At 45.2% G+C, this 22,146-nt stretch overlaps 1 protein-coding gene across 6 annotated transcripts in view; it reads left to right on the forward strand.

Moving 5' to 3' along the window:
• Positions 1–18,564, forward strand: part of LOC142022784 (transmembrane protein 132D-like) — a 592,725-nt gene extending 574,161 nt beyond the window's left edge. For 4 of the 6 annotated variants that reach the window (XM_075012989.1, XM_075012990.1, XM_075012994.1 and 1 more), the window contains 4 exons: positions 5,634–5,839; positions 7,165–7,438; positions 11,401–11,592; positions 15,725–18,564. In XM_075012989.1, coding sequence (XP_074869090.1) covers positions 5,634–5,839; positions 7,165–7,438; positions 11,401–11,592; positions 15,725–16,909 — 1,857 coding nt within the window. In that variant the 3' untranslated portion in view covers positions 16,910–18,564. The remainder of the gene's footprint in view (positions 1–5,633; positions 5,840–7,164; positions 7,439–11,400; positions 11,593–15,724) is intronic. The other 2 variants (XM_075012991.1, XM_075012992.1) reach the window with 2 other exon arrangements.
• Positions 18,565–22,146: the final 3,582 nt, after the last annotated feature.

Below are 22,146 nucleotides of genomic sequence, written 5' to 3' on the forward strand. Positions count from 1 at the left end.
TCCAGGCAAGCAGCTAACTTGCTGGGATTCTAGGTCCGGGGGGCAGACGGATGCCTCTATCCCTCTTAGGAGGGAGTCCCCAGCCACCACCACTCGTCTTTTTCTCTTAGGGGTGGTGGTCATAGAACTCCTATCCCTAGGACTGCGCATCCCAGGCCTTCTAAACTGTGGGGACTCTTTCAGATACAATCCCTGGGAGGTATCAGTCCCAATTATCTCTGCTGTATCACCTGTGGAGAGAGGCTCAAAGCGGTTACTTAAGTCCACTGGAATTGGAGCGACTGGAACTGGTTTTCTCCTCCTGGAGGTAACATGCTTCCTGTTCTCCTCCTTGTTTTGGGCAGCCTGCTGTTCCTGCAGTATCATCTGTTGCCTTCTATCCAGAAAGTCTTCACCCTCTCTGATGGACCTGAAGGTTGATATTTGTGCCTCAAATCCTTTAACCTTCCCTTCTAAAATGGCTACCAGCTTACACTTGGTACAGAGAAAATCCTCCTTTCTATCATTCGGGAGAAAGACAAACATGGCACATGACACGCAGGTCACACCAACAGACCTCTCAACAGCCATATCACGCTCCATTTTTTCCTTTTTCAGAGATCCCTTATTTGTTTCTAGTGCCACCTTGAAGGGCACAAGAGAAACACCATATAAGAAAGGTGAAAACAGGTATGGGGCTCCTCCCAAAGGCGAACTCCCAGGCAAACTCCCGGTTAGCTGCTCACAGGGTTCGCTGGGGCTGCCTTCTTATAGGGCTGCTAGCTGGTTAGGCCAGGCTCAGAGCCTTTGCCTCCAATCTAATAAGCCCTTGAAGGCCCACCTGGAAGGAAGCTCTCCCAATTCACACAAACTGCCAAACACGCTTTCCAACTGCCCCGCTCTGCAAAACAGATGCTCAGGCACACAGGCAGCTATGCAAACTGCCCCTCACTGCAAAATGAAACAAATTCACAGACACCACAGACAGAAATTCAACCCACCAGCTCACAACGCAGCCCCCCCAAATGCCACACTCACCTGAGCTCCTCTAGGATACTTTCCCAGGCAAACTCCCTGTTAGCTGCTCCTGTTCGCTGGCGCCAAACCTACACAACAAGAACCCATCCCCACAGCCAAATGGAGGGGAAATGGGTTGCCACAGGTGAAGGGATGCTGCAGTCTGCACTGTCCTCTGGAGCTTGCTGGGACCATTTGTTATAACCTAAGACACAACCTGGCTCAGAGTTTTGCTGATTCTCCCCAACCTCGGCTCAGACCTGTTTACAAAAGCACTCTTGGCGGGGCACCCTCTAATTTTTCCATTCATTTGGTGGAATAAATTTTGCAGTGTGCACCTAGGCATATGGGAAAGTGCACCGCCAATAGAAATACATGCTCGTGACTGTGGGTAGCTGTGGGCACTCAGCTAATCAGCTGGGCGACACCCAAATCTCTCCTGGATGGCTGCCCACATGCTTAGCTTACAGGGAACACTGACTCTCAGGCTCCTTTTTTCACTTGTTTGTGCAGCCCCTAGCACAGCAAAACCCAGTCCTTTATTTGGCCTTTGAGTGCTTGTAATAGTGCATCTCTGCCTATAAATACTCTCCTCTTTCTCTCTTGGAAGCTGTATGGGAGTACAGAACCTGTGCAATAAGTTCTGTAAAGATTTATCCCCTACAAGTTAAGCATCCCAGAGCACTTAGTAACTAACAATGCAGTTTCAGAGTTCTTGTGACTTTACTGTAGTGCAGACAAAAAAAATGTGGAAATAGTTTTGCTATTAAGCCCTTCGTATTAGTCTTTTGCATGGAAAAACAAAGCATCAGGGATGTAAATTGTTACACCAAAAGCTGGTGATATTTAAATAACATTTAAATTCACTCAACATTTAAACAGAAAAGTAGGAAACAGCATTAAATTCAGATAAGTGCAAGATTATGCATTCACGAGTCAGAAATATTAAGTATATCCACATAATAGAAAAGAAGGTCTGGCTGGTAATGGATTGTGAAAAGAGTTCAGGGTTTTAATAGATCATTCCTTCAGATCATCAGCACAGTAAAGTGGTAGTTAATAAATTATTTGACACGTACATTTACTCATATATTTTAACTAGCTGTAATGAACAGGTCTTGTCGGCTCACCTAGACTCCTGCAATAGCTGCCAAAGCGCTTGAGTTAGATTTAGTAACTCTGAACAGTATTGATGGCCAGGGCTACAGGTTATTATGAGCAAAGTGTCGTCAGAAATTACTTGGAAAGGACATTGTGTAAGTCGGTTGTCAGAATCACAATTGTAAGTTTGGCTTGGATTATGCTCCCACCCTGAGCTTTTGGACAGCAGCTGTGTCCTCTCTTGAGGTCAGCTGCAGACACATGATCATCTCTTCCTGGTTAAGTCCTAACTCCATTAAAATAGAACCTTGAAGCTCTTTTCAAACTCTTGAAAAGTAAAACCTTGGGCAACCACCACTGTCTCTTAGGCTGCCTAAGTCGTGTCATATGGACTGACAGCAAGAGTTTGGTGACTGCCTCGGACACTCATCGGCTGGCCAGTCCCACACTCTTATTCTCCCTTAAGTTTCTGCCCATCTGGTTCAGCCTCCGAAGGGACAGGAGGTTTCATTTTGTGCTCAGTTTGCTGCAGCTAGGCCTTGGCCTTCCAGAAACCTTTGTGCTATCACCCACCACACCTCTTTTGGAGCACTGCTTAAGCCAATGGATTCTGGGTCATGTTTGAAGAAGTAAAGGCATCGTCAGATGGTGGAGCAGACAACGTTCTTCTTCCAGGGGAAGAAATGATCCAGTAGGTTACAGAACTGGGTGTGTTGGCAAGAAGTTGGGAACAGAAATTGATTCAGGAATCATTGTCCAATTCTGTCTTTACCTCCCAGAGGAGGATATTGGGCTTCAGGTTTAGGTTTACAAAATGAGGGGCTGTTAAGACAGGAATTCCATTTCATTTGAACTACCTGAGTTCAGAAGTGATTCAGACTGAAGTCTGGTTCTTCCCAGTTTCTCAGCGAACCTAATAACTTTAACCATACAACACACACACATTGAGACACCCCCCTGCCTTTCTTGCAATACATTAGTCAGGGCACTATTTTATTCAGCTTTTCAAAATGCAACAATCAATTGCTCTTTATTAGGAAGAGATTATGGGGACGTGCAAATATCAAATCATCCTCAGTGTGTAGCCTTTCAAAGAACTGCCCGTGCAGTAAATTATAATAAACCTGTCTGGGCTTGTTTCAATGAAACCTTTTTTCAATCCCATTTGAGTGCTTTTTTATCAGAAGGGATTTCAGATCTCAAATTGATAAATGGAGCCCTATTGACACCATGAGTACATGCCTCCAGAATTAGAAATTTCCCTCTGTTGCTGTTGAACAACAAAATGCCATTTTCTGTTTGCTTTGCATATGCTTGTTTTATGTGGTGCTTGCATGGAAATGCATTCTTATCCCTTATGATATTGAAAAAAATGGTCAAGGCCCCCACACATAGTCTTATTTTAATCACAGCTCCACCATTGCCGCATGTTGGGTTTGCTTTAATTGTGAGCATCCAGGTTCATTCTACTAGTATCCATCCTTTGGGACTCAAGATGCTACAGTCCTTACTCAGGCAAAACTCCCACTGGAGTCAAGGATAGCGGGCCTGGACCTTCCTAGAATAACCTACATGTCATCCGGATTCTGTACGATGCAGGATTCTAGGGCAACCGATGCTGGGTTATCATCACTTGAACAGAGCCCAAAATACATTCGAATGGTGAGAGTTTGGGAAGCTGTTGAAGAAGGGTGAGATGTGATGCAAGAAGAGGGAAGTGTGATGGGACCTGTGGATATGGAGATGTTAAAGAAGTCCCAGAGATAGTGGGGAAGGGATCTGGAGTTGTCTGAGAGAGAAAGGAATCCACAGAAGAAGCGTGAAAGATCCAGAAGCTGTGTATGCGGCTCCCCAGACCTGCACAGAATTTTCTCACAAATCTGGTTAGCTTTGCGTTTTCTCTGAAAGGCAGCACCCCCACACCGCCACATGCACAGCAGCTGTAATGGCCTGGTTAGGTGTTGTTCCAGTACTGATTCAGTGGGAAAGAGTGCTTCCTACTGGATCATTAATGCTGCTTTCTGCAGTTCAGGAACCACTATCACCACTCCAGGACATCACTACAGAACTGCCTGGGGAAATGTGCCTTCTGTTGAATATCTTGGGCACATTTGCAACTGCTGGGAAGAAAGACAAGATGAGCACCAGCCATGTGACCGTCTCCCCATATGACTCCACCCCACACCATGTAGCTCAGAGGAGGGCCATCTGTAGGAGGGTGCAAGGCTCAGGTCAAACCTCTCCTCTACCAAGGCCCCACCTCTTCCCTTCCTGACCACCACTCCACCCCTTCCTAAGCCCCCGAAAGTACTCTGCCCTCACCCTGCCCCCCTCCACCCTTTCCCCCAACTTTCTGCCTCCTGCTTCTTCTCTGCCCCACCCCACTCCACCTCTCCCCTAAGGCCACTGTTCCCACTCCCCCAGTGACATGGCCCAGGGGATTAGCGAGGGGCTGGCACTGGCAGCAGGGGTCAGGGGCTCCTCCCTCCACACTCCCCAGCAGTATGAGGAAGTGGAGCAACCTGGGCCCAACCCTCTCTGTTCCCATGGCTCCCAGCTGCGTCACTCTGCTTCCTCCTGCTGGTGGTCACGAGGGCGGCTCCACCCCTGCCCCCAAATCCCCTCGCCAAGTGACACTGGGAGCCAGGAGAGCAGAGCAGGCTGGGGACCAGGTCGCTCCGCGTCTCGCTGTTCACAGGGAGTGCGGGCCTGGTCCTGAACTTTGCCCCTTTTTATCACTGGCTGTGGGCTGGCTGCCCCTCCTGCCACAGCCTTTGGGGGATGTGACTCTTCATGCCCTGCACTCATCACCCTGCCTGTCCAGGCACTTACCTCTCGGATTTTCCTCCTGTTTACAGAACAGGTCCTCAGGCTCACACCAAATGAGAGGAGGGGGAACTTAATACCATCTGTCTGGGGCATGGTCTACACTAGACCTTACAGTCGACTGCAGATATGCAATTCTAGCTACGGCAATTGTGTGGTCTGTCCTCTCTAAGGGATGTTGGCAGGAGTGTTTCTCCCATCAACCTCCCTTACTCCTCCCACAAGCAGGAGTACGGGGGTCGACTGCCAACCCCAGAGAGATCAATTTTGCACATCTTTACCAGACATGCAATATTGAACTCCAGGATATCGACCCTTCGATTCAGTAAGTGGACACATACCCTGACTTACCAGGGGACAGGACCATGACCCAGTGGACTACCATCAGAGCCAGAACAAGATCAGAACCAGAGCTGGAGGTCCTAGCAGTGGGTCTGGGACCTGGGAGTAGAAGAGTGCTGTTCATTTATCACAGCTCACGTTGGCAATATTTCTAGCAGGAAAAGCCTGTTGGTTCACAAGTGTTTCTAAATTGTGCAGACTGCTAATAGCCAACCAGGCAGCTTTCCTGATATTGTTAGTTGTCTTCAGAGTTTGGAACTTGTTCAAACCCAAATCCTATCTCACCTCCCTCCCACTCACTCAGCATGAGGTGAGCTTTATAATTTTGTCCAGAGACTCATTAATTTCCCTGCCTTTCCCTTGTCCAGGTTTCTGACAGATGTGACTATGTCTTTGTCAACGGGAAGGAAATGAAAGGCAAAGTGAATGTCATCGTTAATTTTACTTACCAGCATCTGACTGCCCCACTGGAAATGACAGTCTGGGTTCCTCGTCTTCCTCTCCAGATAGAGATCTCTGACACTGAACTAAACCAGATCAAGGGGTGGAGGGTTCCCATCATCTCTAATAAGAGGTAGGTTTCATTAGCGAGCATTCGGTCTGGATTGGACATGTGCCAAAGCAGCTGACAGGGCCAGCAGATCTGAACACGCTCATTTGGACTTAATGCAATTCTGGTGTAAACCTGAAGGTCACCAGGCATTTATTCAATCAGCTGTCGCACTGCACTGATTAGGGCAACGGAAACCACAGAATGCGTGTATCTGCCCCGAAAATCAATTTCCTTTTATAGCACTTGTGGCTTAAATAGAAATAGCTTGTTTGCCGGGAGAGGCAGGGTCAGTGTTTTCACTTGTGGTGTCCTACAAAACATCGGCAAAGACCACATCTGTCTGGTCTGAGGCCTGGTACATGGGATGTCATTGCTTTCTTTATTATTAATAATAATGTGTCAATCATAATGATTACTAATTGTGTTTGCATCACTTACACACTCTATATTTATATTACAGTAGGACCAAATTAGGATCAGGGCCCAACTGGGGTAGGTGCTATGTAGACACAGTCCCTGCTTCACAGAGCTTACGGTCTGCGAAGACAAGTGGCATATGAAGGGTGGTGCCAGAGGACAGAGCTCTATATACAGTGACAATTTTATTAATTACTGTTACAACAAATTGAGAAAGTAGGTGTGAACTGCTCTCATCTGCCCTTCACCTATTGGTTAGTTTATTGAAGCATCACAGAAGAATGGTTGTTATATGGAGGGGTTTGAAGGCACAGCCTTGCAGACATATTCCAAGAGGGCATTAACTGGAGATGTTGGTATTGGCAGCTGTTAAGAGCACAGGGAGGATGTTTGTGTCTGTAGCTGCCAAAGCACAGACAAGGCTGGCATCATAGAACACACTCATTTGGACTTAATGCCATTCTGGTGTAAACCTGAAGGTCACCAGTCTTGGGATAAGTGGTATGAAGGTGAAGATGAAAAGTTTGGACTTGACATGAGGACTCACAGGAAGGATTCCAAGAGGATGGGTGAGGAGTGTTGTGATCAGAGGTTCAGGCACAGAAAGCAACTTTAGCAGCTGCTTTTTTGAGTGACCCATGGGCTTGGGCATTGTGGGTGCTAGGAAGGTTAGAGAAACCAGAAGGCTACTGTAATCCTGGCGGGAGATGGTGGACTATGACATATGTCAGGAATGTTCTCGAGGAAGAGGCTGAAGGAATGGCCATAGCTTGGTGTACAGGACAAGAGAAGAAAGAGCTGAGAAGATGTCCCAGCTCTGTGTCTGGATGCCTTCAGCAGTGCTTAACAAGCTGTTACAGCTCGACACATGGTCTTGCAGTCATACCTGTGGTTGCTTGATTTTTTTTTCTGTGCTGCTGTTTCACCAGGCCAGCCCGAGACAGCGACGATGAAGATGAAGATGAGCGGAAGGGCAGAGGCTGCACCCTGCAGTACCAGCATGCCATGGTGCGAGTCCTAACACAATTTGTAGCTGAACCCTCTGATCCAGGTGGACAGCTAAGCTATTTGCTGGGCTCTGACTGGCAGGTGGATATCACAGAGCTGGTGAGCGACTTCATGCAGATGGAGGAGCCCAGAATCGCTAAGCTTCAAGGTGGACAGATTTTGATCGGGCAGGAGCTTGGAATGACCACAATTCAGGTAAGGAAAACTGGCTACCATGCTCACCCTTTTCCTTCACCTTGGTGTATCTGCTTCACCCTGCAGACTGCACTCAGCAATTATCACCTGTAGACACCATGTAGTAGGAATAGAAGTCTAGAAATGGGATCAAACTAAACTGCCCCCGATCCAACACCCTCCAATTTGGGACAGGATGGAGGCTGAAAACTAAACTTTGATCTGCATCTGCATTTTACAAGTTGCTCCTCTCTTTATAACTGGACCCACCCTGCTCCTTCAGCTGAATTCTTCAGATATCATGGCCACAAGGGACTTTCTTAGATAGTGTTATGCTTAAAAGAAGCACACAGGTTCTTTTTCAGGGGGATAAGGCAAGATACCACTTTTATTAATATTGTAACAAAGTAGCATATGGTTTTCTCTCTCTCTCTCTCTCACACACACACATCATGCTGATGTTATAATTACCAATCTGTTGCCTGCCCTGACTTATTGGCCAGATAAATCAGGAATGGCAGGGGTTGAGCTAAGTTTTATCTGTCGGGACTGATGCTCCATGTTGTACCAGGAAGGAACTCAAAGAATAATACAAGATGGCCATATCCTTTATAGGGTTTTCCCTCCATGCAAGTCTATGCATTTTGCTCTATCAGGCCTTCATCAGTTACTCAGCATTACAATCAGTCCTTCTGCAACACATTTATCTGAAAGTTGTTCTTTTAGTTATCCGATATCAGTACATTGATGACCCCTTCAGGGTGTTGTCCTCTGGAAAAGTCCTTATTAGTTCCCTTTTAAATGGTGCTTGTCCCTAACTTTGAGGCTCAGCAATCTGCCTGATCTGGTGTTTTTAGTTTTCATTTTACGTCCCCGAGTCTTCAGCCCTGCCTCTGGTCATGTGGGTATGCAGGGGTCTTTATGCCTCTCTCTCTAAAAGCATTCTTCTCTCATTCACGTGGACACCATCTTCACATAATTGTAGGTTGGAATGAAGAGTAACAAAGTTTCTTCCTAATACTAATTTCATTATATGGTACAATTTAACATCAGAATACACCAACATCACACCAAGCTGGAGCTATGTTAGCAGAGCTGCCCATTGCTCAGGCCTAAGAGCTACATCTTGTATTTAATTAGTATCACAATATACATTTATTATAACTAACTTATTGCCTACGAAACTGCAAGGTTACATTGTTTATAAGGCTATAGTGATTATAACTAATCAATTTACTGTGCCGTACAGTACTATCTGGCTACAATAGGAAGACAAGGATTGCGGTTTGGGGAAGAGAATACCAAGTGTTTTGATATTATGCTTGGTCGTGGGTTTGAATCTAGCCTGGCTGGGTCACATCAGAAAGCTTTTGCCAGCCAATGGCTATCTGAAGGCCTAGGTCAAAACTGATGGTGACCTCAGCCCACTTAGTGAGCACTGTGCCTACCTCCTACAAACATCAGGCCCCCAGATGGCCACAGATATACCCGCTTCTTGGCAGGTTCAGTGGTGAGGCCAGGGACTGAATGAGCCTCTCTGCCTGAGATGGTGAACCTTTGAGTCAGGGCTGAGGCATGTGAGTACTGGAGGTTGCATGAGCGATGTCCAGGCCTGGTCTCTTCTACAGCTAATAAGAAGGTTTTGGTTTCCAGGGCTTTCCCCAGGCCTACATTCACCCATAAAGGCTGACATTGTAACAGAGGAATACCACCACTGGCTGTTGATCATGTACCCAGCACAGTGCCCTTTCTACAACAGAAGTAGATACAACATGTATCAGCAGGGAATTTAAAAAGCTATATCGTGCACTCTTGGGTGCTGTATATGCGGGGATAGGGCAGGTTGCTTTCTTTTCCCAGCTGTTGATCAGCCTACGCTCTGAAGCATGTGGATTTCAGGATTCTGTAATTTTATCCTCGCCCAGGAAACATCAGAACTCATTTCTGCCTATATTTGACTAATACTTTTTTCATAGCACTTCCGCGACTGGAGCTATCACCAGGGAGGAAGCTGCTGAAATAACTTAATATTGTCAGGCCTAAACTGACAAAACGAAGCAGTAAAAGTGATATTAACAAGGGCAGCTTGAAGAGTCAGGATGGAAGTATGAAATGTGAAATGCTGGGACTGAAGTAATGCAAATTCAAGTCATGTTACAGAATAAACATTACAGGGACAGCAGCAAAGCAGTGAGAGCAACTGATCCTTTGATAATGCTTTCCAACCGTGTGTCTCTAGGAGCTTTAGAAAAGATAAGAATGAGTGTCATTAGGCCAAATTCTCTGTGGGTGTAAATTGGGGTGGCTCCATTGACTTCAGTGGGCTTAGGCAACTAATACTAGCAGAGAATTTGGACTATTAACTCCATTTCATAGATGGTGACACTGAGGCAATGGGGGTTAAATAACTTACCCAAGGTCACATAGAGAGTCAGTGGCAGAAACAAACCCCAGAGATTTTCTCTGCTGTCCTGGTAGCCTATCCACTGGATCTGGAAGCAGGGTCTCACAACTGAATGGGTAGACCTCCTATATTGAGTTCAAACTACACAACTTACCAGGAGGCATTGGACCTAATCATAGAATGCTTGAACTGGAAGGGATCTTGAGAGGTCATCGAGTCCAGCCCCCTGCCCTAATGGGGAGACAGTCTTCTCCCTGTCCCCAGATATGCCTGTGGCCCCAGACTTTCAGGACTGCCCATTAGATATCTCCATCAGCATGTGTTAATGGCATTGCTTGTCGGTCCTGGTGAAGTGGGTTTCCGTGACGTGTAGGCTTGGGAGTCTCAACAAAGGTCTTCTTTATAAGCCTTAAAAAGGCTGTGGGACTTGTAGCACTCACTACAAGTGCACATAAATATTTTGAGTGCCTCTCAAAAGGGAATTCAGTGGGAAGGAAGCTGATTGCAAAGTACGTTTAAAGAATCTGTTTGGAAAGTTTAGCCCACCACACATGCATCATTAAACTAAGCCCTCTTCTAAATCTGTGGTTAGGGGCTGGCTTAGTCTGGCAGCTTCTCCTGTTCAGCGTATTCAGATCCCTTTTGATCATAACAAGCCTTCTATGTATGTCCCTTCCATTGTCACGAGAGTTTTGTACAATGTGCTCTTAGCGTTAATTCCCCAAGGCAAGAATTTGGAATGAAACTCATTCTTACAGATCCTCTACAAAGTGTGTTGTGATAGTTAGAATCTTATTATAAGGTTTTTTTTCACCTCTACCTCTCACCATGAGCAGTCTACTTTTTTTTAATTATTACTAATCAAATTGCACATAGTGTTAGAGTAACATGCATCATGAACTTAGAAAGGGATAATACACACAGCTGAGCGAACAAATGATTTTTCAGCATGGTGCATGAACTGAAAAATCTGTGCGAAAAATTGATTACTTTATAACCAAAACTGTTTTTGTTACAGAAAACAAACTGCCCAAAATGTGTTTAGCTGAATGCAACATTGCCATCCTCATTCTGAAATAAATTTCATGATGTTATGTTCCGAAAATGCCAAAATAAAACATGTTCTCATAATATCTGATTTGTTACATTTTTTTGCAACTATTTTTTCTCACTGAAATCATTCACTATGTTTGGTCTTAATTCACAAATAGTTTTGGTGACCCCAAATGGGCATTTTTAAGAGATTTACTACTTGCTGAAAAATATCACGTGACTCTAATAATAGGTGTTTCCGATATGAGAAGCAGTTATAAGCAAAGTAGTAGACAGCATCTCTATGTTCATAAGCAGTCTGTTTACTCGTTGGTCTCTCTATCCATTTATAGCAATTGTTTAATTATTTATTTCCCTATAATTTATTATGAATGTACAAAATTAGCCTTCATATGAAATGTGTGCACAAATAAAGAGCATAATTTATTTGTTTTCATTACAGAAGCCCCCGAGAGTCCCTGGGGGAAGCCGGTGTGCTGGGGCTGCTACAGAAACAATCCATGTTAATAATGATTTCCCTTTACAGATACTGTCCCCTCTTTCGGACGCCATCTTGGCTGAGAAGACTGTGACAGTTCTGGATGAGAAGGTGACAATAACAGACCTCGGAGTCCAGCTGGTAACTGGACTCTCACTCTCCCTGCAGCTCAGCCCGGGGAGCAATAAGGCCATATTTGCTACAGCAGTAGCGCAAGAGCTTCTTCAGTCACCAAAGCAGGTACAAAGACCCAGCCTAGATGCACTGACAGGATGCCATTTCTGAGCCCCTATCTGCGCAGCATTACCAGCCAGTTAAGCTGATGGCATCAGGTGGCCTTTTATTAATATGATTCTAGCAAAACATTGTAATTTATAGGCACCTACATCTAAAGGTCACCAGGTGCCTTAATAGAAAAACAAAGGTCCCATAAAAAAAGAAATGTGTCTGTAAAACAAAAATCCACGAGCCAACAAACAGCCCTCTGCATCTCTCCACGAGCTCATGAAAGCTCACGCTCAAAACTTTTCTGTTAGTCTGTAAGGTGCCTCAGGACCCTTCGTTGCTCTCCATCTCTGTGGCCCACAGCCCATAAATAATACAAAGCCCCACCGACAATCCAACCACATGCCATAAATAAACAGTAAATCTCCCCCTGCATCTCCCCGCAGCCCCTTGTTGGGATCTCTGCTCCCATTTATTTCATCAAAATTAGCACACCAGCCCTCAAACTCCTGCCAGAGCAGACATCTGTGTATGCACTAGTCTGGAGTCTGCAGATAAAAGGGGAGAGCTTTGTGTTTCCCCACCGTAAACTATTGTTGTCCAGTTTCTCTTATGCATAGAGGAGTAACTGCCAGCATTGGAATTATTCCAGGGTAACTGGTGCAAATGAGAACAGAGCAGAGTCTCTTTGCTGCAAACTGCTAAGCAACAGGGTTGGACTTGCTATAATGCCAAATTGCTCTGTCTTTAGTTACTTGCTGTGGTATTTCCAGTGTCCCTCGGAATGCCCATTCATACTGATCCATGTTGATCTTATGTAAGAGCTGATTTTTTTTCTGTCCCCCCAGGCTCCTTTGTCAAGGGGCCATCCAGTTTTTCACTTCCCTTCTGCCCATCCTGACTCCTTAAAAGGCCCCACATTTGACAAGGAGAATTAGGTTTTGCTCCTGCCAGGGTCTAGCAGCTTTGTTCTGGCTTTTGCCTGCATGTTCTCTTATGAGCAGACACTTCCTTCTATCTGAACTCTTACTGATCCCAGGAATGCCAGACCCAAACGCCCACCCCATGTGCTGCTGAGCCAGTGTGCTTGTCTCTCATGTCCTTACTGTGAACCCCCTGTGCTGAGGTCCAGAGTGCTTGAATCACAGGAACCCACTCATGCACTGGCACTCCGGCGCCCTGTGCTGCCTGCATTTACACAGCACATTGAGTCTGCAAACAGCGGATCATTTAACTAATTTGCCATCACTGATCTTTGTTCTTGCTTACACTGTTGTCTGCATTTGAAATTACTTATTGTTTATACCGGGGATCAGCAACCTTTCTGAGGTGGAACGTTGAAATTTGACCTTTTGATCTCTACGTATGGTCTGAGTGCCAGTGATACTTTTTAAAGTCACTAATAGTCCTACTTGCAACAGCTTCGTTAATAAATAAATAAAGATGGAGAGCTTTCCTATTTAGGTGGTGGTTGGTAGCATTAAATGGTCTTTTGTTAATCCACTGACGGCATGGCTTTGAGTAAGCTCCCAGATGCGTGGGGGTGGAGGGTTGGGGCTGAGCTCCAACCTTGCCTGGCTGATGAAAATTGACATGCTGGGGGTTGCTCATCCCTCGTTTATACCAAAGTTATCTGTGGGTTGGTGTGATACACAAGAGTGGACACTTCAAGTTAAAACACACTTTGTGCTTTCATGGACAATGGGAAAGGTAAATACGTTTGAATTTTTGCCACCAGGTGAGAGACTCAAATTCATTGAGGAGCCTTATCCTTGAACTGGTGGTTGAGAAGTAATGTAGGACAGATGCCTTTATAGAATGAAAAAAATCAGGTTCCCATAAACTTCCAAGAGCTAAGAAGATGATATCATGCAACCAGGAAGAGAGTGAGTGTGTGAATCCATGGCTGACTTGTGGAGATAAACACACTGCAAGCTGTGACTCTAGCCCAGCTCTCTCTGGTCCGGCTATGTCCATGACCCAGAATGATTTTAGTTAGCTGGATGACCACCTATGGGTGTGTCCAAGTTTCCCACTGCCCCATAAAGTTTGTTTACAGCCACCAGTCCTGGCTCTCAGGGTTCTGTGCTGTTATTTAGCTCCAATTTACCCCAAATGTCTTCTAAGAACCCAGGAAGCAGTGGAAGTGTTGGTAATGATGCTAGACAATATTGACCTCCCATGGTCCAGCAAATTCTCTGGTTTGGCACCCATCAGATCCTGAGGGCGAAGACCTAGAGAGGTTCAACTTGTACCTTGAAATCAGCGTAGGAGCTGGGTTTGATGACATTTAGCCCCCACATGCTTCACTCCTGTGACTTTTCAGTTCCAAGAAATCAAGTCTGATTGAATCCCTTTTCCCAGTGCAGTGTCACACACAGAAGGCTACAAAATGTTACAACCCAGAAAGGAACGTGTTCTCCCTGGCAGAGCTGTGTGAGTTTTGAGTGGTGCCCAATTACACCCAGGGCTTAGCACATTATGTTTTGAAGCATGTTCCCAATAAGGAGAGCTGTGTGAAGTTATTAAATGATTATGCTGGTTTAAGCAACACAGAAGGTGGATGAGAGAGGATACAATGTATTCCATATGGCCTTCAAGACACATCCAAAGATTAATAAACACAAAGCCAGGATTTATGTCAGAGCCAGCAAAGTTTGGGGCCCAGGCCTGATCCCACTGAGGATGCTAGGAGTTTTACTCAAGAAGGAACTTCTGAGTAAGCCCCTTAATTAAAATATCAGAGAATCATTTCATGGTGTAGGCTGTTATCTCCTGTGACCTACACTGGAAAACCACTGGAAAACGTGATTTTAATAACAAAGAAAAATGTTTACTCTCTCTGCATGTGTATTGGTTTAGGATGCAAAAGCAGCCTGTTTTTTTTTGTTTGGTATTATTCAGGTGTATCATCTACTCTTTCAGTGCATACATAATAGGTAGATGTAGATGGTGTAAAGTGAACTCAAGTGGAGTTACTTTTGGTTGTTAACCTAAGACACCTGAAAGGTCTTTATTTTCAGAAAGTGTGAAGCACCTGTCCTTTGAAGGTGAGACCCCCCCCCCTTTAAAGGAATCTCAAGTAGGCAAACAAACATGGAGGCTCCCCAAATTGCTAGAGACATTGGAAACATCTCTTGTCTCTGTAAGATGCAGGTTTCGGGCTCAACCCGAATCAGCCCAGGCTGAATGAGGTAGCTCTACCTTCTGTTGGCTTCAGAGGATGTGAGATCAGGACAATGCACTTCTAAAAAAAGGGGAAGTGGAGACTGGCCTTTCATTGTTAGCAGGTGTGAAATTTACCTTGAGCATTTTGCTTGGGCAACAACCATCCCCCACTGACCCTGCTTGTGCAAAACCATTTGTATGCTGAAAGGCAAAAACAAAGCTAGAAGACCTGGAGCCACTGTTGCTTTGTTTGCTAGGTTAGGTGGTTTTAACGTATAATATCTCTACAAAAAGAGACTTAGTACCTTAAGGAGTTTAGAAATAAACTAATAAATATTTTTCATTGAAATGTATAACAGCAGTACATTAAGTCCGTAACTGAGAATGCCTTTTGACACGCAGTCTACTTGTCGTGCTGAAGTAGACTCCACAGATCTCAAGGGGCACAGCTCCCTTATAGCACCTCCAGGGAAAACAAATCTAAATCCCAGTGGGTGCTTAATACTACAGCTGGAATCACTCTCGTCCGGCACCCTCAGGACCTGACCAGAGCCAGACGAGCGAATTTGCCAGACCACAGGAAATCAGTATTACCAACACTTCCACTGCTTACTGGGCTCTAAGAAGACATTTAAGGATATATTACAGCTGAATAACAGCACAGAACTCTGAGAGCCAGGGCTAGTGGCTGTAAACAAACTTTATAAGGCAGTGGAAAACTTGGCCACACCCATGATAAGTGGTCATCCAGCTAACTGAAATCATGCCAGATTACAGATGTAGCCAGATGAGAGAGTTCCAGGTGAAAGAGGATTAACCTGTAGTATTTCATATGAATGCTTAGTGTGGCATTAATTTTCTCGTTCACTCATTTCTTTCGTGGTTATAAATGTGTTTTTGAGGGGAACAGGGGATTGGTGGGGAGACAATGTGTTTCCTATGCTGGTTATTTTCTGTGTATGTGTTTTATACATTACAGGAAGCAGCCATCAGTTGCTGGATCCAGTTCAGTGATGGATCTGTCATGCCCCTGGATATTTATGATGTCAAACATTTCTCCTTGGTGGCAACCTCTCTAGATGAAAAGGTGGTGTCCATTCACCATGACCCTAAGTTCAAGTGGCCCATGGTAACTGCTGAGATGGAAGGCCAGGGGGCACTAGTGAAAGTGGAGATGGTGATCAGTGAACCATGCCAGAAATCCAAAAGGAAGAGCATCCTAGCTGTTGGGAATGGGAACATTAAAGTCAAGTTCGGGCAGAGTGACGCCAACCCTAATGTCAGCGACAGCAAGCAGGGCGGGCCTGGCATCCACCTGGAAAACCATGCAAGTGACCGGCGTCAGAAAACCAACACACAGGACAGAGCTAGGCCAGATGGTCAATATTACAGCAGCTCCTCGGTGGGCCGAATGGAAGGCAAAGGAACTACCACAGACAGATCTGTTTTAAGTAAAAAAGAGGACAAAGAAAGCCTTCTGGATGATGAAAGCCATCTTCAGAACATTCCAATAGATTTCACCAGTTTCCCTGCACAGGTGGACCTGCCAAGGAGCAATGGGGACCTGGAAGAGAATGACCTTGTGCAGACACCCAGAGGTCTCAGTGATCTGGAGATAGGCATGTATGCTTTGTTGGGAGTCTTCTGTTTGGCAATCCTTGTCTTCCTTATCAACTGTGTCACATTTGCTTTGAAGTACAGGCACAAGCAGGTCCCCTTTGAAGAGCAGGAAGGCATGAGCCACTCTCATGACTGGGTTGGGTTGAGCAACAGGGCAGAACTTCTGGAGAATCACATTAACTTCTCATCCCAACCAGATGAGTGCATCACTGCCATTGACAGAGGGATGGACTTTGAGGAAAGCAAATATCTCCTCAACACAAATGCCCAAAAGAATGTCAATGGCCAGATCTTTAGGTCATCAGAGCCCATGTTTATGGAAGGGAAAGAACAAAAAAGTGAACCAACCGCCTCTCCTACCTCCAAGCGGAAAAGAGTCAAATTCACCACCTTTACCACCATCTCCTCTGATGATGGGTGCCCTGCCGTCAGCTCCATCCTGATGAGTAGCGAGGATGATATTAAGTGGGTGTGCCAGGATATGGACCTTGGGGAGTGCAAAGAGCTAAGAAACTATATGGAAAGATTACATGAGAATGTGTAACAAGACAGTAAGGACCATTTTGATTTTTGGTTTTCACTCACCTTTCTGCCTTTAATTTTGGGTATTGGGGCAAAAAATGCATTGGCAAATGGGACTCAAGAGGTGGATAATACCTCAGTGGAGCCCCAGAACGCCACCCAAAACCATCTGAGAAACAGAGATCCTGGACACCTCATACAGCTCAACTGTTCTACATGCTTGGAGAACAGAGCAAAACGTGTGACGTTTCTTGATGCCTGGCAACATGGGGGAAAAAACCTTAGCAAAATAATAAGATCTCATTCTCGGAACTTTCCCAGGAAATCAATAAAAATAACAAACTCCAGCACAGTTTAGATATTACAAAGCTCACACAGTTCTAATGTTCAATATCACAGGCTGTGGTTAAAAGTGAAAATCAGGCTTGGAATAAACGGATCAACAAAAGGAGGCTTCTCATTGAAGACACAAGCAGAGGACATCCAGCTGAGAACGTTAATTTAAAGCTGACAAACAAGTGCAGTGTGAGCAGAACAGCAACCACAGTTGAAGAGTTATGAGTTTCCAAAGAATCAAAGGGGGTTAGAGGGAGTGACTGAGTTGTTTACAGGACCCGCATGATCACCGTCGAAGCACTGAGAACGGATATACAATGTACAGTGATAACTGAAGCTTTCTTTTTAAGTAGATGAAATAATAAACTTTGCTGGCCAATTTTCAGTATTTCTTAGTTTGTAACATAGAAGGTATAATCTATAACCAATGTACTGCTCATATAAAGGAAGGTTGGCTTGGGACAAGTTTGAGAGACCTCGAGTCTTTTAAAGAAGCCCGTTTTATCTGGTTTTCCTGTTTAAATTTGTATTCCCCAGGCATTTTCCTGGAGCACTCTCGTTTGATATGCTAGGGGCACCTATTAGCATTAATCTGGTCTGGAAGGTGTGGCTTTTCTCGTCCCTGAGATGCAAATTTATTTATCCACAGTGCAGTTTTGCCAAGTGCAGGAGCCCTTGGAACTGCATGCTTTACATGTTGTAATTTACCAAAGTTGGCCACTCTTTTGGGCAATTATAACTCATGCTGAGCTCAGAAACCAATTCTTTGTTCTCCCCACCCTTCCGAAGCTAAGTCGCTCGTTTCCATTCTGATCTTGCTTCCCCAAACCTCTGCTGAGCGTATTTATAGGGCAGTGTGAAGGCCATGGAGGAGCATTACACATTCTGAGAGCTAAATGGCTAAACTTGGTAAATAACATTTGTTTCACGCAGTGGTGACGATAGTCTTTTCTCATCCCTCTCGTATGTATAGACAATAGAATTCCAATATCACCCTTTGAATCTGAAGTGCCCTCCTGCCCTAAAACTGAGAAGTTATCTCTTTGATCCAGGATTAATCGCCGGTGGCCAGAGGCAAAGCGCCAAGGAACTACGGTTTGGTTTGGGCTTCCGCTTTTTTCCTAACCTTTGTTTGGTTTGCCGACAAAGCCCATGCCTTTAGTTGATTACCCAGTCTCTCACGGCCACCAAGCCTAGGCTGTCCAGTTTAGTACCCCACCTTACCCACAAACGCCTTGACTGAATCCATGTGTATTTAGAATGTATTGTAGATTGTAAGAATGTAATATATATTTATAAACATACCAGCTGCGAATAAAATTTGCATTTTGGTGGGCTTCATCTTTTTTCCTACTTTGAGCTCCTCTCTCTCTTTGTCCTCATTTACTCTAAAAGAGTCTGCCAGCAGTGCTTACAACTGTCCTTGGATTAAGGGACAGTTGTATGCAAATTGAAGGATCTCAGTGCAACCAATTACAAACTCTTCGCTCTTCTACTGTTATGCTTTGTGTTGGGGAAAAGTCTAATAATGCAAACAAATTATGAAGTGCATGTTGGAGCACTGTGCAGCATGCTCTCGGTGGCTCTGAGAACTGGGGGAGGCCAGCAATGGGGCATTCTGGGAGGTGCTGAGGGCTGGCTGCTCCCAGCCTCACCCTTTCTCCCTAAGGCACCACCCCTTCCAGGAGCTGAGGGCTGCCTCTTCCCCACTTTGCCCAGGGGCCAGATAAGTCTGTCAGACCCCTGCATATAACACTCATGTGCATTTCTGCCTGGAAAGACTGCTGTGTGAGATGCAGATGGTGTTCAGTATGGGACAGCCAGAAAGAGAGCTACAATTATTGGCCCTTGTTTCTTTTTATAAACATGCCCTTGAGGACAATTTTGACAGCGTTACTTGGCATAGCCAGAGATGGGGCAAACATACCAGGAGAATGTGGAGAGTAATATTAGATGTAGTGTAGGCCTAGAATGTCACAGCGAGTGTCTCTCTGCAGTTCAGGTTAATGAGTCCTCTTCCTGTGTATTTGCATAATAAATCAAGGTGTGAATTATTGAAGCACATGAATGGACACTCTCTGAGGGTTTTATTGTTCTCTCTATTTCAGTTCCTGGAGACAGAGCAGTACCCTAAAATTTGCATGTGTTTGCTGAAGCTGTATAGAAATTTCCCACTCATGCGCAATGCAGGCTCAAAGGATCAGGGCAAAATGAGTCAATTACAGGTGGTCCTCATGGCCCAATCATAGCACTACAATAAGCCATTAGACCCAGATCTGGGAAGATTCAGCAAAGTTATATGTCTTACAAATAAATTACACAAAGTTCCCCATCTGGAGGCCCTGGAGGCATAATTTTCATTTATTTGTGTGTAGCTACAAGTTCCATGGCTATAGCAAAGGCATGGTGACTTGCAGTGGTTGGGATGTGCTGTTTTGTGGAGTGTATTGCAGCCAAAAGGTCAGCAGTTGAGCAGTTGATCTGACTGCATGGGAAGGGGAATGGAAGCCATCCCATTCATATTGGACCATAGGAGCCTCTTGCAAGAAATGTGGTTGGCCGGTGGGATGGATTTACCCTGCTGCTGAGCACTGAACATGCTGCATTCATGTGGAACCATCTCCAGTCACTGTCAAAAGCAAATCACTGTCATGTAGATAAAGAATTTACACTCAAGGGAGAACAGAGGCCTATCCAACGGGGATAACCAGCTTCTGTGACACACAGCAGAGCTTCATCTAGTCATCAGCTAAGTCAGGTTTGGAGCAGTTTGTGAGATTTCCTTTAATGTGTAGGCTCCATTCACACTCAGCTTATGTCTATCCTTCCACAGAAGTTCACCCTGCTCAGGGTCGATCTTCCGGGGTTTTGTTTAGTGCATATGCAAAACGGCAATTTCCAGGGTCAAATCAACCACAGAGCTCCTCATGAGCAGCAAGGTAAGGAAAGTTGATGGGAGAAATGCTTCCAATGACCTTCTTCTGTATATAGAGCCATTGAAGTCCACTACTGATAAGTCAATTTTAGCTATGCAATTGGCATAGCTAAGCAGCTGTCAACTGCTATGTCTAGTGTAGACATAGCCTAAGGCAAACAACTACATTACTATGAGGATCAGCGCTCTGAGACTGATACGCTGGCAATTGATTTAGCAGATCTAGTCACGACCTGCAAAATCAATCACAGATCACTCACGGGTTGACCCCGGTACTCTATTCCAGATAAGAAGCAGAAGAGAATTCTACTTAAAGTACGTTTATTCCACCTTCATTATTCATGAACCTGCATAAGTTAAGCTGACCTTCTGCAATAGTGTAGATGTAGACTAAGATAATTTAATAGTCCCCCTATCAATGTCTCCACCAGTGCTAAAACAACAGGGGGACAAGTGTAGATTTGCCACTTCTCAGAACAGATCTAGCTGGTGATAAATGTGCCTGATGCCTGTCTTCTCGAGTACTCTAGTAGAATAAATGCACACAAGTCGGATATCAGAAATGGCAATGTGCAAAAGCCTGTAGGAGAGCACTTCAATCTCCCAGGACACACAGTAACTGATTTCAAAGTAGCTATCCTGCAGCAAAAAAAAATGTAAAACCAGACTCCAAAGAGAAACTGCTGAGCTGCATTTCATCTGCAAATTTGACACCCTCAGCTCAGGATTAAACAAAGACTGTGACTGGCTGGCTAAATACAAAAGCAGTTTCTCCTCTCTTGGTGTTCACACCTCCAGATCAACTGCTGGTAGTAGGCCTCACCCACCCTGACTGAGTTAACCTCATTATGTCCAGCCTTGCTCTGGCCTGCCCATTTATGCCTGCCTCTGCTAATTTCCACTACCTGCATCTGACGAAGTGGGTCTTTGCCCACGAAAGCTTATGCTCATAAATTTCTGTAAGTCTATAAGGTGCCACAGGACCCCTCGTTACTCTAGTACTCTCAGTGTTGTTTGCACAGATGGAACTAAGGGAAGAGAGGGGATAGTTAAACACCCCATATAACCCAGGCCCTAGTGGCACTAAATCTCTGTTTCAACCAGAGCAGGAAATCCTTTTGTTGGAAGGATTACTCAATTCCAGGGTGGAATTTCTGGTCCAAACCAGATTGAGCTCGAGAGCCGCACCTTTCTGGAATGTGGGAGATGAAGGATTCAAGTCCCTGAGTCTCATTTACAGTAAGGTCCCTTTACACCACTTTAGCAGTGTAAAGCAGGCCTTAAACTGAATCTGACTGTAACTTCTGCTCACTTTAAGGCACCTTTACACGGCCATATCTACACTCCTCAACCATGGCGGCACCGCTGTGGGGCAACAGTGTTGTCACAGTAGCGCCATTACGTAGATGTAATTAATTCTCCTTTCTGCCTGGGAGCTAGGTCATGTACTCTTTTATGGCCCTGAGCAACATAGCTAGCTCAGTCTCATCTTTAAGTATAGACAAGGGCCATCTGTATTGTGGATTTGTACACAGCCTAGCACAATGGAGTTCTGGTCCATGACAGGGACTCCAAATGAGTATAATAACGAGATGTCAGACTAAGCCCACAGCAGCCTCCTTGCACTGGGTGAGTGATGCGTAGCCAGCACTGGGGATGTTTTGGTCGCCCACCCCCACACAGATGTGGGTTGTCGCTGAACTCTCACATGTTGTGTTCTCCTTGTGCCTGTTTACAGGAGGAAGGAAGGATCTGTTTGGTTAAGCTCACTTGGCTTCACACTTTGCCTTTCCAAACAAAGCTGCAGCAGGAACCTGGAGGATGGTGGGATGTTACTTCTGATTTTTGCTTTCTTATCATTACAACTGCTCATTAATTGCGCTCTCTGGTTTCACACTCTGTACAGTCATCTGCTCCAATCTTCCCTTAACCACAGTGGCAACAACACGCCATCTTGGGAGGTGCTTCCGATCCAATGGAGCTTATCC

This window comes from Carettochelys insculpta, chromosome 18 (genome assembly GCF_033958435.1).
Source record: "Carettochelys insculpta isolate YL-2023 chromosome 18, ASM3395843v1, whole genome shotgun sequence".
Lineage (NCBI taxonomy): Eukaryota > Metazoa > Chordata > Testudines > Carettochelyidae > Carettochelys > Carettochelys insculpta.